General features: G+C 41.1%; 1 protein-coding gene across 5 annotated transcripts in view; it reads left to right on the top strand.

Moving 5' to 3' along the window:
- The window catches only part of vps13b (vacuolar protein sorting 13 homolog B), a 283,913-nt gene that overhangs the window by 202,861 nt on the left and 67,314 nt on the right, over positions 1–13,738 (top strand). For all 5 annotated transcript variants that reach the window (XR_003840835.1, XM_029503627.1, XM_029503624.1 and 2 more), the window contains 4 exons: positions 3,330–3,671; positions 4,323–4,737; positions 4,910–5,047; positions 10,280–10,675. Coding sequence is in view for 4 of the 5 variants with exons in the window: in XM_029503627.1 (XP_029359487.1) it covers positions 3,330–3,671; positions 4,323–4,737; positions 4,910–5,047; positions 10,280–10,675 (1,291 nt within the window). In the remaining variant the exon portion in view is untranslated. The remainder of the gene's footprint in view (positions 1–3,329; positions 3,672–4,322; positions 4,738–4,909; positions 5,048–10,279; positions 10,676–13,738) is intronic.

Here is a 13,738-nt window from a genome sequence, read left to right as displayed (position 1 = left end):
CTGAACTCTGTGGGTCACTCTCAAGATACACTGACCAACTTTTTTTTTTTTTCTTCAGGGGGTAGGGAGGTCATTCTCTGAAGTAAACGTGGGTGAACTGGAGGCCTTTTATTATATAATTGGACTGCATTCAGACTTCACTGGCGATATGTTGCTTTCAGATGGACACCATTTTCTTCTCTATCTCTTTTCTCCATATATTTTATGTTGACTACCATGGGTTTCCCTGCCATCTTAAAATATTCAGGTTCCCTGATCTCTGAACCTGAATTGCAACGTACTTTTATTTCATCTGGAAACAATCAACTGCATATGTGGTATTCAGATGTAAAAGTTATGTTGTCATATTCAACTACCCAGCCAACACTGTAAACGGGTGGCATTTGGATGATGTGACATTTGCTTCCACATATTAGCCTTCCTCTTGCCAAGCTGTTTCGAGTTATACTGACAGAAATAGGGGTCAGAAGTCATACAGATGCACTCTGATATGATTGGCACTTGGGAAACTTATGCTTTCACACTTGGGGAATTATCCTCCATTTTCCAGAATTTTCTGCCTAGAGACTCTGAGGGGATGACTTCATGACTGGCCGATTGGGGTTGGGGCGGTTCTGTGTGTAGTTGCACGTTCATGATCATGATCAACTAAGTCCAGAGAAAGATTGCACTGGGATCTGGAAATAGCGCTTCAGTGCAGCCATTATACAATATAATAGAAGTAATGGTTGGAAAAGGGGATTTCAGCTGGGACCAGGCCTGTATTTGCAGTACATGTTTGTATTCAGAATTTATTGCCCTCTGTCAGTGAATAAATTGGCTAAAGGTTAAAGCATATAGACTACAGAGCCATAAGCTTATGTTTTCTGTGTGTACCTGATCTCATTTTCAGTCAGTAAGCACAGTGAGGCTATAACCAAGCCCAGAAACACAGAGAACAAAGCAGTTGTGAGTTTTAAAATTCTAGCTGAAATCAAATTCTTGGAAAACAAACAACTTCATGTGTGTTTATGCATACATGTCTCTGAATGCATTGATTGCATGTGTTGATTTGGGCTATATGAGCAACTGTTCTCTGTGGTATATTTTCTCATTGTCTCTTTGCATCTACACCATCCCACCCCCGCCCACATTTGTGCTCCCCATTATCCCTTATTCCACTCGTAAGCACATCTAAATATAGACCAAGAATTTGCTTAGGGGGGCACTCTCTTAGTAGTGGTGGTTAAAAAGAAGACGGGGTATTTACTGTAATTGTAAATGCATGTGTACTGCCTGCTTGGGAAGAGAGACAGAGAAGCGTAAAGAGTATCTGGCAGTTCCTCCTGGCGCTTGCTCTTTCCCAGCTGCTGTGCAGCTTATTTGTCCCTTCCAACATGGGGCGCTCCTTGGAGTGGACATTTTGCCGTTGCCAAGTACCTTTTTGAAATACCTCTTTACTTCAGTAAAAGTTTCACTCGCTTAACACAACACACATGGAGACAGGTCCAGGCCCTTTTCTGCCTTCTCTCCCCTCCCCATTGCTCGGAAAATCTTACATTTCTACAAAAAAGGAGTGCACACATTCTGTCCTCATTAGGCCAGAGAAAGGAGAGGAATCTGGCAGGGCCAAGTCTATAGAAGCCCCTCACATTAGCCCAGCCGTACAGAGCAGGCAGGCAGGCATGCCGGCCGCGGTGTTTTATATGGCTCTTGTTCGTAGCCTTTGATGACACTGTTTAGAATAGGAAATATCTAATAAGTCAAGTATTCTGTCTAATGTGCTGCCAGTGGGTTTAGTATTTGCCTGGAGGTCTTGAAACACTATCTCCACCACAGCAATAATATACATTTAAAATTCTCATGGAGTGGGTGGGATGTAGAGAAAGAGGAGGGGGCTCCTAAGAGTACATGTTATAATAGCAACCATGTGCAAGTTGGGGCAGATGAGGGTGGGATTGAACAGGACACACCTTGGGTCTGTTAAAAACTCCCTTTCTCTGTGAATAATTCTTGAATTTTTCAGTTTATCATAATAATTTTTCATAGACAGCAGTAACCAATTTTTAACACACAGTGTACCCATTACCAAGAAAGAGAAACATGGGGGTGAGGCTTTAATAACAGGATGGACATGATTATGATGGATAGGGGCTAAGTCTCTTCATGACTCACCTGTCAACCATGCAGCTATTGGAAAACTGTTCAAAAAATGTTACGGAATGTTTGAATGAACTGTGGACATGTGCCTGCTTTGCCTCCTTTTCTTCATTATTTATTTTTCTCCTTCCTGTCAGCTCCTTTAACTTTGCAGTATCACTAAAATATTTGCTATCTGCGTGGGATATTCTTAAAATGTATGTTTTGTTGATTTGAGATTTTTTTTTCTTTTTAATCTTTTTAATCAGATGCATCAATTCTACATAAGCATGTTAGTAAGCAGGTAACATTTGTATAAACTTGAATATGGTATGCTTCAGTAGCTGAATGAAGATGCCCATTTTAATTTTTTGTTCTTGAGACCCAGCAACCTACTTAAAGTGATTAATAGCATCTGTCACTAAAAGCTTTTTATTGCTGCAATGTCTGGACCTATCTCGATATCCATTATTTGGAGCCAAGCTTAAAATCTCAGCTGCTTTATACTCAGTACCACAGTCAGTGCATGAAACAATTCTATTTGCCAGAGTGAGGCCCTTTTCTAAAGACATATCCAATATTGCAAGAAGTGCAAAATGATTTTAGACCACAGAAAAAGTCCCAGAGTATGTCTTTAATGTCTCTGTGGTTATACAATGCTTTCCTTTTTTGGTCAATTTGTCTATGGTTTCAGTCAAGCGAGTTATTTTGTTTGTGTCTGCTTGTAAAGCGAGGATCCAAACAAGAAAAAAATTTCACCCCAAAAAAAGGGGGAAAAAAGCTTTTATCCAATTTTATTTGACGCATTTGACCCGTTTCTATAACGCTAACAAACCATATTGGTTTTGTTTGAGATAAGGCAGTTTGTCTGAATGGTAATAGAAATCTCATTCACAATCATGAAGATGTTGTGCATATTAAGTTGTGTATGAGTTGTTACACCAGTGACATCTCTGCTTGTGTGTGTGTTTTTGAAGATCACACCACATAGCAATCTGGTTAGTATTTGTTTAATTTTCAGTAGACACACATTTTACCAAAAACACAGAAACTTTAAGTAAAACGGAAACATGGCTCTGCCTGTAAAGGTACCAGGCAGAGCCCCATTTTTTGGCAGCTAGGCCCGTTTTTCTCCACATCTACAGTTGAGTTGAGTGTCCAAAAGAATTTAGCGTTAACATTGTGCTGCTGGTCACTGTTTCTATTTACAGGTGCGGCGACATGAGAGGAAGCTTGGTAGTCGTGACCCTGCAGCAGGCCCCGACTCCTCATCACGTCACAGTGTAACTGGGCAGGACAGTGGTTTCGGGAGTGACAGTGCTCATATCCGCATTGTCCAAATAGGGCAGCAAAGTGGGGCCAGCCACCACTGCATCGCAAGGCCCTCCCAAAAGTCCACCATCACTAAGAACCTTAGCTTTATCCCTTTCGACATCTTTCTCACCGCGAGCAAGCTGTCTGTCATGACTTATGCTTGCTCCAGTACCACAAAGGCCATTCCCTTCTCGGCTGACACCCCCAGTACTCCAGAGAAAAAGGAGCCTACTGATAAGGTAAACAGAAAGCCTATTAAATGAGTCAGTCTGTGGATTTGTCAGTTGTCCATATGTGTATAGTTAATCATGACTCAACAGCAAAATGTGTGTTCATGTATAAGCACAAAGGATGAATTATTGTCTCAAGAAATTTCAGTGAATTTTCTTCAAGTAAATAAAACCCATGAATTTGGTAAATATTGTGATACTCTTCAAGTGTATGCTGTCTGTGTAATAGCACAGGTAGTAATTGTGTTTTTCATTTTAATCTTTCACTGCCCATCTATGAAATACTGAGACACTAACACCCATCTAGTTATTATTTTCTTTATCTCACAAGCACGTCGCGTTAGGAAAAAAAGCATTGTTTTTGCAACACAAACACTGCCCCTGTTAGCAGATGTATGAACAACCCACATGTTAAAATACAGCATAAAAAAATACTTATTGTACAACATGACAGGGAGTTCAGTTCAATACATTCACAAAACATTGCACGTCTCATTTCTGCATATTTTTAACGATGTCTTAAATGATGTTTTAATTGGGTTTAACTGTGTCTAAAATTAAATATTGTCTCTCTGATGTCCAAGATACATATGAAAACATCATTCTGCCAAGTAATGTTTGATACAGCAGTACTGAATGATCCTTCTGCGTCCGTTTTAGGTAGGAAAGAGTGCCCTCAACCAGCCTGAGATCCTGTCTGAGTCTCCTCCAGCCTCATCCTCCCCAACTCCAGACCCTGACCCAGTTTCACAGGGTTCCCTTGCTGGGCTGACAGCTGAGGACATTTTCAACAGCAACACCTCCCTGCCAGCCTCCCCACTCCTGAGAGGCAGCCTGCTCCCCCTGGATGGCCTGCCAACTCCCAGTCGCTCCTCAGCCCGCCAGGCACTGGGTGTGACTATAGTGAGGCAGCCAGGGAGGAGAGGGGATGCAGACCAAGTAATGGAACCCCTCCTGTACCTCCAGGTGATGCAACCCTCTGCTCTGCTCAGTTGCCACCACCGCAAGCAGAAAATTGAGTTGTCTGTGTTTGATGTGGCCTTAAGAGGAGCAAGTTCTGACTACAAGTGCCTAGGTGAGTTGGGGCTGTTTAAGACACAAACCATATTCACATATAATAGCCAAGTACAGACCAACAGTAAAACAGGCAAAACTTTGTTTAACATTTAATGTTTAAGTTTTTCTTTTGTGTTTTTTCTGTACTCTTTTTTGCTCCTAATCTTTTATTTCTGCCTCATTCTGTGCAGATCCAGGAAAGACTCTTCCTGAATCACTTGACTACAACGTGTTCTGGCTGCAGACAGTAGCCGGGGAGGTGGACAGTAAAACAGGCATCCCTCCCCCGCTGCTCTGTCTTCAGATCAAAGATTTCCTCAATGGACCAGGTGGGGGATCAAGCACACACAGATACACAAACTTGCCGACTAACACGTGCCAATTCTGTACACGTACTAATTTTAGAGCACTCATTTTCCGGGAAAGAGAATAGATGCACACATTGAACAAACCCACATCAGAGACAAACACATACTGTAGGTCTTCATTTCAGATGTGTGTGAACATAATGGGTGTAAATGAGACACAATAATGAAGTGTAAATTGCATTGTGAATGTTTTCTACAGGAGGCCCCTGATAAAGCTAGTATTACTCACTTTCCACAGCAGCTTACAAGCTTCCATTGGGTCTGTTTGTGTGTGTCCGTGTGTGTGTGAACATCATTCCTATGGATTTGCCTTTCATAGGGTTTGGTTCTCTATTTTTAGACTGACATGATATCCATATGAGTAGCTTTAAGCTTTGTTGACCTTAGGGTGTGGCTGACATTTTACCCAAACAGAATTGCAATGAATACCACTATGAGTGGGCTGCAAAGCAAAAGCTCAAACTTCTTATCCATATGAGGGTTCATGGAGTGTGCGTAGGATATCCTTCGGAGATCAGCGCTCTGAACCCAGCAAGCCAGATGTTACAGATACATATACACGGACACTCGACTAATGATATACTTGAACATATAAGCTTTCTTTCTTCCACATGCATGCAATCATGAACACATACTGTGTATGTATACAAGAAGGAACTCCAGGCGGGACACGAGGAGCCCCCTCGCCTGCACAAGTCCCTGCTGTCAGCAGAGATCCTCAGCTTATCTGTCCTCATGGAATCACACAACATAACACAATGCAGCTCTCCGTTCATCACAGTAGTCACACAATGCAACCTTACCAGTAATATCCATCTAGCCCTCTCCTCATTCCAAATTGCACCAGTATTGCACCAGTGAGCATAACCTTTGTGTGAGCAATATTTCACTGATGTTTTGGTGTGGTAAGCATGACCCTGTTGTGACAGGTACACATAAGATTGAGTGGAGAAAGACTGTCTGTCAGTACAGTAAGTGAGTAATACTGACCTCTGGTCTCCTGTAGGAGAAGGACAAGAAAGACAACCAGCAGTAACTCTGGTGTTGTTTCCAAAGAAAAATAGAAGTTACTGCTTCATGTACTATCTCTCATATCTTTGAAAATCACCCACGCTATGCTATGGTTACATCTGGTTCAAGTCTCTAGTTGAAGGGCAGAGCCCAACATTTTGCAATTACAGACAGGTGTCTCCCTTGAACTCATAAGACAGCACAGCAAATAGCATACAGACAAGGACAGTTGTGTTGTCTGTATGAAAACTTCAATCGAAGGCATTCACATTCATTCTCCCGACATGAATACACATACAAACAGCCCCCTCCCAAATGACTCACGCAGAATTCAAACTTAGTGTGAGGTTGCCCCTAGTAATGTTCTGCTGGAAACATCCAGAATTGACCACACATGCTACTGGTTGTCTATTACCGAAACAGACACACACACAAAAACAATGTGCTGTTTGGTTTGATGACCCTCTGATGAAGCTAGTTACCCACCTCAGAGATGGAGAAGCAAAGGAAATTTGAACATCAATACTGATTTAAAATGCACAAAATTCTCTTGTTTGGACTGTACATGAAGATAAACAGGGATCATTCAACAGTCATAACTGAATTATCTGCATCATGCTCAGTAAATATCTTGTCATGGTAAGATGTTTTAGTGCCTTTACTCAGTGGGTTTATGTGAATTTTACCATTTTTAATTTGAAGCAAAAAAGACAAAGAAGGGATGTATATTAAAAATGCACATCCAGCATTTTAATTGTCTCTTCCCATTGTTTTTTAATTATGTTTTATTTTCATTTCCAAGTCTTTATAACTGTTTGTCATTGTGTGTTTGTGCTGCGATGTGCATGTATCATGTCTGGCAGCTCTGCTTTGATACAACAATGTTTCACATTTGATTTATTCCAATGAGGCGCAAACAGAGAGCAGACCGCCACAAGGCCGTGTCTTGCTGTGTGTTTACAGCAATATGCTTGCAATTTCAGCAGCATTTCCTCTGCAAGACCAATCAAAGCTACCCTCCCAAGGATGCTGAGTGGGAAACACTTAACATGTGTACTGTAAACTCGATGGTGTGTCGGCATTGACCCTTTTGCAGCAGCTGCTCACCTTTCTGACACACTCACACATACATATATGTACATTTTTACTGCAGATGCATACAGTAAGCCAATTTTTTTTTCTGAACCAGGAGGGTTCAAGGCTTGCCAAGCAAGCTCATACATGAGACTGGGCTGACTTTGATTTTTTGGGACATGGGAACTGGTTGACCAGTGAAAACACAAAAACTCCTACACTTTCCTTCCCTCCCTTTTTAATTTTTCTTCCTCAGCTCCAGTCTCAAAAAGGGTCAGTGAACAAGTCCAGAGGTAACTGCTACCACTTGGAGATGAGAGATCGCCCGCCCCTCTGCATAGAAGCAGCAGGTGATAGATTAGCTAGAACAAATTGGAACCATTACTCTCCCTAGTCCCTGGTTCCTGTCAAGCTATAGGTTTGCAAATGTTGTCAGTTACTGTATACAAGCCTGTGCCCCTCCGAACCATCCAGAACCACTTTTAATTTGAGTCAGATGGCATCTTAGGTCCATGTCACTGGCCTTACTTGGTATGAGGCTTTTTTTCTGACAGTAGGATTCCACAGACATACCTGAAAATATAGTTTGCAGTTACAAACATAGACATCTGCATATGGCTTTCAAATACAGGGCACTGTGTTATTTGACATATTTCCACCTGTGTCTGACATGAGATCAGTGCTGTCCAAAAGTTGAGCATAAAAGTAAGCTTGAGATTTCAAAAGATGCATGAGAATAAAAACAATATTTGTGATGTTTGCATTCACACATACTCATGACACCAGGTTCAAAGTGGGGATGACGTCATGTATGACCTTGCCAAAAAGTCACAGTAACCTGGGTAATAAGCGTAGTTGATCTCCTCCACCTCTTTGTGTGTGTGTATGTGCTTCTGTCAGACCCACTGATCTCCCACTTTCTCCAGTGCTAATAGAGGCTGACACCTGAGAAGGGCCAGTCTCTGATTCCCCCAGCCTGTTCACATTAAGGACCGTTCTTTAAAGCTATATGAGCACCAACACCACCTCTTAACCCCCAGGCTTGATTCTGCTCCTTGCACAGGCCTTGCACAGGCCTTGCACAGGCCTTCCACAGACAGTGCTCTTAAAATATCCATTAGTCTTACAGCTGAAGCTAACTTTTTCTAGTGAAATCACTCATGTAAATGCTAGTGTTGGAAGAGCCGTTTTTTGACACCTTTTGATATTTTCTCAATTGTGGTTATATCTCCTGAAGAATAACAGCACTTTTAATGCATTGATAATACAGCCATTTGTTGCATGTGTTTTGCAGCATGTAAGTGTTTGTGTTGCCTTCCATTTGTGTTCCACCACAGTGCTGCACAAAGTACCAGTTTGTGGATTTTGGGGGTATAACAAAATGAGGCCACCACTTTGATGTAAAATATGATGGAATTGTTATGTTTGGTCTTGAGGAGTCAAATATATCACATTGTCAGTAAATGTGAAATATTTGGGTCACATGTGTCTAAAACTTCACAATCAGTAACTAGGAAGTATATTTGGCAATGTTGATGTCTAAGACTCAACTATGATTGGAGAAAGTGATTTGCAGAGAGGTTCAAATGACCTGGATGAGCAAGATAAATATGGAAATGAGACTTTTTTTGTCATTGTGAGTGGAGTGAAACATGAAATTGGAGGGGCAACTCAAGCTGCTGCATGAAAAGGAACAAGACATTTTAAAGTCTCTAAAAATGTTTGGATTATAGCAAGCTCTAACATTTTCTCTGGTCACGCAAGCCAGGTGAGGGTTATTCTGATGGGTTTAACAGGTAATACGGTTCCAAAACATTCAGGGTGGGGGTGGAAAAAGATTGATAATCAGGGCCATGTCCCCCTCTGCAGAGAGTCAGGCAAGGCCCAGAATCCGTAACTGGCCCTGAGTGGGTGATCGCATACAGCTTTATGTGATTACAGAAGGGGGAGGGGCTGATGAAGTGGGCCAATGGAGAATTGCAAGAGAGAAAGAAAGGAGAGAGGCAGAAAGATGGGCTGCTTGAAAAGGAGGGGGAGAGGATGAAAGGGTGAAAAAACATCGGAGGGGAGCAGAGGAACCTGGATGAACAGCTGCATACGGGCTATTTATTTTACCACTGGAACGTTTCCTGGTGATAAGTCAAGTGGAAATGATAAGCTACATTGCACAGAAAAATCCACCTTTCCATCTTCTCTCCAATTCCACTCTACAGTCATCTTCGTTTGACCATGCACCTTACTTTCACCCTGAAGACAGTGTGTGTGGATATGTGTTTGCTCTTCTTGGCAGCACTCCTGGTCATGTCATCTATTGCTCCTACCTGGGAAGGAGACAGACAGGAGGCCTAAAACCCTTAAAAAGCTTCTAAACACTGGTGCCTTGATGAGACCATGAAAAACAGCTGCTGTTGTTTTCGGCTGCTTCCTTCTCCCATCATCATGACCAAGTGGAAAAATGGGATAATGGAATTGGTGTAAAACGGCATTGAGCTAAGTCATGTGTCTCTGTGAATTCCAGTCAAGTGTTTGAAGGCTGTAGTGCATCAGAGAGTGAGGGAGAGGTAGAAGGGAAGATGCAGAGGAATCTTGGATTTATGTGGCTGGCAACACATCATCTGCTATTCTGCAGTGTCACTTTAGGATATCACAGGGGGGCAGCCAGTAACTGTGTGTGCGCACATATTCAAGGGATTAAGAGATTGAGACTGGACCCAGCTGTTCTTTAATAGTTATTGTTGCATGCAAAGCTGTGTGATTAGAAGAGGAAAGTTCAAAGTTTGCTATATGAGACTTTGTGTTATGCAGTGTTCCATCAGTTGGATGGCAGCATATCTTGCTCAGTGGTACTGATAGCATGCCTTCTCTTGAAACCCCTAAATGGAGTTTATGGTGACAATCCAACACACATTTACCGAGTCATGTGTCAACAGGGTGAAAGGTCCCCAGCCAATGGGGAATTTAGTGTGGGGAAGTTGTGTGTCAGAAACTGTCCAAAACTGCAAACATTAGTGATGCTCTTTAATATATATATGTTTTTTTGTTTTTTTTTATTTACTGTTTCATGCCACATATTTTCTTTAAAAATGTCCCTGTTTCTCTTGCCCTCAGCTGAACTCAACATGGAGCTATCACGCCCCCTGAAAATCAGTCCTACACTGGCAAAACTGGAGCAAGCCAAAGCCTATTTGAAGAAAGTTCTTCCAGATCACATGTGGGATACCTCCACTAAGCCACCATCTGCTTCCTCCACACCTCATTCCTCCCCAAACAAGACAAAGCCCAGGTCCACTCTCACACATTCAGACCCCCAGCATCAGGCCTCAGCTTTTGTTAGAAGCAGCAGCTTCAGGGCCCTGGCGTTGTCCTTCCATAAAGTCTCACTACACACAGCCCAGATTGTAGTCATCATGGAGACAGAGGCGCACCCAAAGAAGCCCAGCGTGACAGTATCGTTATCAGCCATGACAGGAAGTGTGAATATGAAGTCAGGACCAAGGATAGAAGGTGAGTAAGACAAACACCTTCTTTTTACAGAAACTAAAGATTATATTGAGTTCCTATGGACAGAGACACAAGAACATAACAGGTAGTGCAGCATTTAAGTTCAGGAGCAAACAAAATCCAACATTTCTATTATTGATTTTATTGGCAATCAGCAAGTAAACCATAGCCAAACCTTACTGTTAGCTGGATGGGTCAGCTAAATATTACTTGTCATAGTTGTTCAAAAACTCCTACTAATTTTTTTCACCTTAATGTTTAAACCAGAAACATAGAAGCCAAATTGTTGTTAATCATTAGTTACTTATTTTTACCAGCTTTCACTGTGTCACCTTTCACTGATCATTATCCCATAAGATCTCTGTTGCTCACTCTTTTTGTTGAATGGTTTCTGATACACTCCCCATCCAACTATGTCTTATCAATGATCATTAAGTGGTCCATGCTGTATCACTCAAAAGTAACAAGGATCTGGACCATAAATGACTTTACTTTTCCTAAATGGGGAAAGTGAAAAAAAGTGATGTAATCCATCTTGTACTGCTTCATTTCAAGATATTGCCACTTATAGCAAGGAAATTCTTCAAACAGGTGGAGCTACATTGGAAACAACTGCAATGACTTCACCCTATTTGGCAGATTGTATCATATTTTAAAGAAACCGCAATTTTAAGACTGCATAGTACACAACAATAAATGTACACACTTTCTTGTGGTGTGTCATTTGTCCAGTACCCTAGCTCACCATGTGAGCCAATGGGAACCAGTCCAACCCCTTTGAAAAGAAAGTAATGTTACACAAAGATCCAAATATCCAGTAAAAATGTAGTTAAGAACAAATTGTTCTTTTTCGTGTCATTATGTTGTGTAACCAAACAAATATTGATGAGGACAAATTCTGAACTGCACTATCCAAAGCTCCCCACTCTTCAATTTGTTACGAATGTAACTGTTTTGTTTGTTGTTTTCTCAGGAATGGGCTTAATTAAAGAGCAGGTTGTGTTGAGAGAAAAGTTTTAATACTAAAGTCGATAAGCATGTGGGACTCCACTTAAAATTCGAGAAAGCTGTGGTTTCTGAGTAGTGTCTGTGATCAGTAATAGTGATCAGTATCTCTCTGTAAATCACTTTCTACTTTCTGCCTTTGTTTGTTATGTTGCTGTGATACCTAAGGCTTTATGGAAGATTTGACCCTGTCATTCACTTGTGCTTGAGAAGTTGTGACCTCAATAACAGTATTGCTTTCAGTATTATTTGAAATATTGCTGTTTTTAACTCATGCTCGCAAAGCCCTCGTCTGCCAAAAACAAGGTTCGTCAGTAAACTGTAACGTGAGATGTTGGTGTTACTCTTGGATCTTGAGTTGGTGTGAGACTCTCTGTGTATTTGATTGCAAGGGTATGTGTATATTAGGGTCTACGAGAGGATGATATTTTCATGTGCTATTGTATGAATCTATGTGTGTGAGAGCAAGATGTTTGTTTTCATGTTAGGACCAAACCCTGCCTGCATCAACACTGACTATTATCCAGGAGGCTTTAAAGTGTTTCTATTACGACAATCATATCTGCTAATACTAATATAAATGAAAAAGCTTCCAATTTCTCTGTGCTGTTGGACACAAGTCAACACATTGTGATCAGGCATTTTTGGTTTGTTTTCCAAATTTTGAGAGAGAATGAGAAAGAGTGAGTGAAAGGGAATGAGTAGCTTAAGTGCTACATGCAGCAGAGGACAAAGTTTAGCTGGTAGTTGGTCTGTACCTCAGTGTTGAGTGCACCACATCTCCTATGCTGGGGGTGTAAAGGGACAAGGGCATTGCTGGAACTGGGCTCTCTAAGTGCCTGCATCTGCCTTGCAGATGTAGTTATATATGGTTACTTCAGATAAAATTATTGTGAAAAATGTTAATTGAAACCTCAAACAATTTTCACTTTGTTTACCCAAATCTACATAACTGCATGGTGACACAATGCTATGCCCCTGTTCGTGGCCCTAATTTTCACCAGCTTTTCAGCTTTCATTCATACTTAAATTAAGTTGAAACATATGCAATGCAATGGAAAAAGAAATTAAGAGACAATTTACTAATGTAAAATCTAATCAATTTCCAATCAAATTATTCTATCATTCTTGATGATGGTTACTGTTTTGCATGTAATAAGACTATATTGAATAATAAGATAATAATAATAAGATAATAAGACCTTTCACGGATATTGTTTTTTCCAGTAGCACCTGTGCCTCAGTACAGAGCTCCCACTGCTCTAAAGAAATTACAGTTGGGTTCAACACAAATAAAATTGGCAATATCAAGATCACTGGTGTTTGTTGTGGTCCACTGGATCAGTCAACCTCTTTTTGGCTAGAAAGACATTTCCTTGTTAGATAATCGGGAAACATAACATTGTATATGTATGTTCTGAACAAGACATCATAATAACTGCTCATAAAACTAGTGCTGTCATCACGTGCAGTAAAAATTTCATTCAACTCCTCGTATATCAAATTTGAGTGTTCTCTGGACTACCTGAGAGCTTTGAGATTCTCTATGTAGATCTCATTACAGGCCCTGATATTTCATCTCTGCCTCATCTGTGAGAGCCTTTTCAAGCTTTGTGCAGAATAGCTACTGTATATGTTGTTCTAGTTTACATGGTACCATGGGTAATGACATGCTGAATAACATGTTTGTCTTGCCCATTTGTTTCCTTTTTCTCTCCCGATAACCTAAGCATTCTTATCAATCTTTGTCACAAAGCACATGGTTATTTTCCCTGAGGGCTTCTTCACATAGTGTTTCCAGATTTGTTGACATCGAAAGGAGACAAACTGTCTCAAATTACACAGCGCGATCATTGACGACTATAGATGTATCTGCTGACTCTTAGCCTTAGCTGCACTGCCTCCATCACTCACCACCACCCTGGCCTCTCCAGTCCACTACATACCTCAGAAAATGGATACCTTGGAATTTTGGGAAGATAAAGGTTAGGATTCCCGTTCTGTAAGGTTGAGCATTTGAGCAGCAGCAATAAGTCAGCAGGAATGACCCCCCTGGGAGAA

Source organism: Echeneis naucrates, chromosome 6 (genome assembly GCF_900963305.1).
Source record: "Echeneis naucrates chromosome 6, fEcheNa1.1, whole genome shotgun sequence".
NCBI lineage: Eukaryota > Metazoa > Chordata > Actinopteri > Carangiformes > Echeneidae > Echeneis > Echeneis naucrates.
Note: the sequence above shows the minus strand (reverse complement) of the source record. Positions and strands in the feature narration are given on the sequence as shown.